The sequence below is a fragment of the Geospiza fortis genome, unplaced genomic scaffold, assembly GCF_000277835.1.
Source record: "Geospiza fortis unplaced genomic scaffold, GeoFor_1.0 scaffold1181, whole genome shotgun sequence".
NCBI lineage: Eukaryota > Metazoa > Chordata > Aves > Passeriformes > Thraupidae > Geospiza > Geospiza fortis.
This window is the reverse complement of record NW_005054664.1, coordinates 43,643-47,110: the sequence shown is the minus strand read 5'-3', so window position 1 is coordinate 47,110 and position 3,468 is coordinate 43,643. Positions and strand designations below refer to the sequence as shown.

The 3,468-nt window shown below is 49.9% G+C and overlaps 1 protein-coding gene across 1 annotated transcript in view; it reads left to right on the top strand.

The window, feature by feature from the left end:
• Nucleotides 1-3,468, top strand: part of SKAP1 (src kinase associated phosphoprotein 1) — a 103,970-nt gene that overhangs the window by 88,942 nt on the left and 11,560 nt on the right. Inside the window, exons 11-13 of the mRNA XM_031064993.1 lie at nt 137-310; nt 2,378-2,434; nt 3,038-3,150. Coding sequence (XP_030920853.1) covers nt 137-310; nt 2,378-2,434; nt 3,038-3,150 — 344 coding nt within the window. The remainder of the gene's footprint in view (nt 1-136; nt 311-2,377; nt 2,435-3,037; nt 3,151-3,468) is intronic.

The following is a 3,468-nucleotide window of genomic DNA, read 5'->3' as shown; positions in this document are numbered from 1 at the left end:
TTTTTCCATCTTTCCTTGGGTTTTTCCTTAGTTTTTTTTGCCCGTTCTCAGGTGCAGGATTTGAATCTCGATCCCACCCCTCTGGAATCGGGAGAATTCCCACTTTTCCGTCCCCTTTTTCCCTGTTTCCCGGCAGACCTCAGCTCCCTGACCATTCCCTGCGACGAGGATGAGGAGGAGGAGGAGGAGCAGGAGGAAGAGCTCTCCAAGGACCGGGACAGCTCCGATTCCATGAACAATTCCCAAAATTCCGCCCTGAATCCCGAGGAGCTGGAGCTGGAAGGCGAAGACATCTACGAGGTGATGCCAGGTGAGCTCCCAGATTCCCAAATTTTCCTCGGAAAACCGTGAGGAAACCTTGGCCCTTCCCGCACCGGCGCCATTCCCACATCTCCACTTCTAACCCACCCAAAATCCCAAGGTTTTATCCCATTTCTTTATTCCGAGCTTTTGATGGACCTCCCAAATCCAAACCTTGTTTTTCTGGGAATTTCCGATCCGGGGATTCTGCTGGAGGAGCCCTCAGAGTTTTCATGGATTTCCACGGGGTTTCATAGATTTCCATGGATTTCCATGAATTTCCGTGGGTTTTCATGGTTTTCCCATGGATTTCCATGAATTTCCATGGGTTTTCATGGTTTTCCATGGATTTCCATGGGTTTTCATTGTTTTCCATGGATTTCCATGGGTTTTCATTATTTTCCCATGGATTTCCATGAATTTCCATGGGTTTTCATGGTTTTCCATGGATTTCCATAGGTTTTCATGAATTTTCATGGATTCCCACGGATTAGGTTTTCCAGCTTTCCTGAGGTAGTCTGGCGAGGGTTTCCATGGATTTCCATGCATTTCCATGGATTTCCATGGATTTCCATGGATTTCATGGGTTTCCATGGATTTCCATGGACTTCCATGCATTTCCATGGGTTTCCATGGGTTTCCATGGATTTCCATGCATTTCCATGGGTTTTCATGGATTTCCATGAAATCCAACTCATCTTGGGAAGTTTTGGGATCTCCCTCCATCCCAAACCCCCAAAAACCCCTGGAATAGCCCCAATCCCATCCTCCCTCCGCCCCCTTCTCCCTCCTTTACCTCCCGACCAAAAACCACCGGAAAAAAAAAAAACAAAAACCCGGGAGACAGGAATTAAAAAAAAGAAAAGAAAAAAAACGGGAAAAGCCACGGAGAGATAATTTCCTCGGCGTTAATGAAGTTTTACAAAAACAGACGCGGCCGAGGCCAAATAAAATTTCACAGGTGATAAATTTTTCCAATTTCCCGGGAAGGATTCGATGGGAATGTTAAATCAGGAGTGAAGGTGTCCGTTCGGAAGCGCCGAGCGCTGCCGGGGAATTTTATCGACTGGAAAATTGAATCAAATTGCTCCATTAAAAACTCGGCTCCGCAGAGATTCCGAAGCTCCCCGGGACGCGCCGGCGGCTCCGGACCCCCAGGATGAGGATCCCAAAAGCGGGGTGGGAGGGAGAAGCGGAATTTTCCAAAGTTTTCCGGCTTTTCCCTTTGATTCCGTCCTGGAGAATCCAAGTGTTGGGTGGGATGGGGAAGGCAGAGCTTCACTTCCAGGCCTGATGCCAGGAAAACCCTTGGATCCATTGGATTTAATTCCAGGAAAAACTCCTGGATCCATCGGATTTGATTCCAGGAAAACGCCTGGATGGTGGGGAGGGGCTGCTCCTGTCCCCATGGATCCCATTCCTGGATTTCCCAGCTCCAAATCCTCCAGGAATGTGCCTGGGAACGGGACAAGGAGCAGGCAGGGGTGTCCTCGGGATGGGAAATGGGATTTCCAGGGATGGGAAATGGGATTTCCATGGATGGGAAATGGGATTTCCGTGGATGGGGAATGGGATTTCCCTGGATGGGAAATGGGATTTCCATGGATGGGGAATGGGATTTCCATGGACGGGGACGGAAATTTGGGATGCTCCACCCAGCTCCTCTCCCTTCCCATTTTTTCCAAGCCTTCCCAGCCCCTCTGGGATCCGCCTTTTCCCCGGGATCATTCCTCCCATCCCGTCCTCCTCCTCTTCCCAAATCTCCCTAATTCCCCCTTCCTCCCTCGCATTCCCACCCCGGAATTTCCCCTCTGGAATTTCCTTTTCCTCTCTTCCCACGGGGACACCCGGAATTCGTGGATTTGTTTTTCCCGGTGCCCACAGCAATTCTAAAATCTTCCCCAGTACTTCCTCTCCCCACCATCAGTCCGGGAATTTTTTTATTCCCAGGATTCTCTCGGAGCCCTGAGCCTGCCGGAGCTGCGGCATTCCCAGATTTTCCCTGATTTTTCCTCTGTTTTTCCCAGATTTTTCCACCATTTTTCCCAGATTTTTCCACTGTTTTTTCCCTCTCCAGATGAGGAGATGGAGCCGCAATTCCCGGAGGGTGAGGAGGATCTCGGGCACGAGGAGGGTAAGATCCCAATCCAAAGGATTCCCAGGATATGGATGGGGGGAATATTTTTGGGATTTTGGCCACTTTGGAGCATCCTGGGCTGTGGGAAATGTGGAGAACGGGAGAATTCCTGGGATTTGACTCCTCGCACTGGTGGAATTCCACTTGGGAAGGTGGGATGAGGGGGCATCTCCCAAAATTCCTGGGATAAAGTTGGTGCTCCGGGTTTTTTAAAGCGGGATTTTTATCCCTGAAAAGCCAGGGAGGGATCCCGCAGGAATTTTGGGATCCAACACCCCAGGATATTCCCGGGATGCTTCCAGGGCCCTCCGGTCCCTCTGGGGAGCAGGAAAGGAGCTGGGGTGAGAAATCCTGGGAAAGGAATCCCGGGAAAACTGGGACCCAAACCTGGGGAGCCCCAATCGCCCGGCCAGCGATGGAATTCCATGGAATTCCCGGCTTTTCCCAGCCTCAACATTCAACATTCCCGATGGATTTGGGGCCTTTCCCCATCCCCGGAGAAGCTCCAGGAGAACTTTCGGCTCTGGAATCGCCTCCATGATCCTGCGCCTGTAAATCCCTCACCAACCTGACCCCTCTTTTTTCCCCCTTTTTCCCCAGAAATTTCCGACTGGGATTATGCCAATTACTACCAGGGATTGTGGGATTGCCACGCGGACCATCCCGACGAGCTCTCCTTCCGACGGGGAGACCTCATCCACATCCTCAGCAAGGTAGGAGACGGAATTTTTGGGGAATTTCTGGGATTTTTTTGGGGGGGAATTTGGCTCGTTTTCTGTTTTATTTCCCGTTTCCAATGGGACGACTTCATCTGTCCTCAGTGAGATAGGAGCGGGAATTTTTTGGGATTCAGGTTGGTTTTCGAGGTGAAAAGGTGCTAAAATCACCCAAAATTAAGATTTAAAAGTAAATTGATGACGTCAGGAGGGGGATTTTATTGGACTTAACTGGGTTTTACTGCGTTTTTATTGGTTTTTATTGGTTTTTACTGGTTTTTACTGGAATTGGAGCCTCTTAGGGCTTTGCTTTGG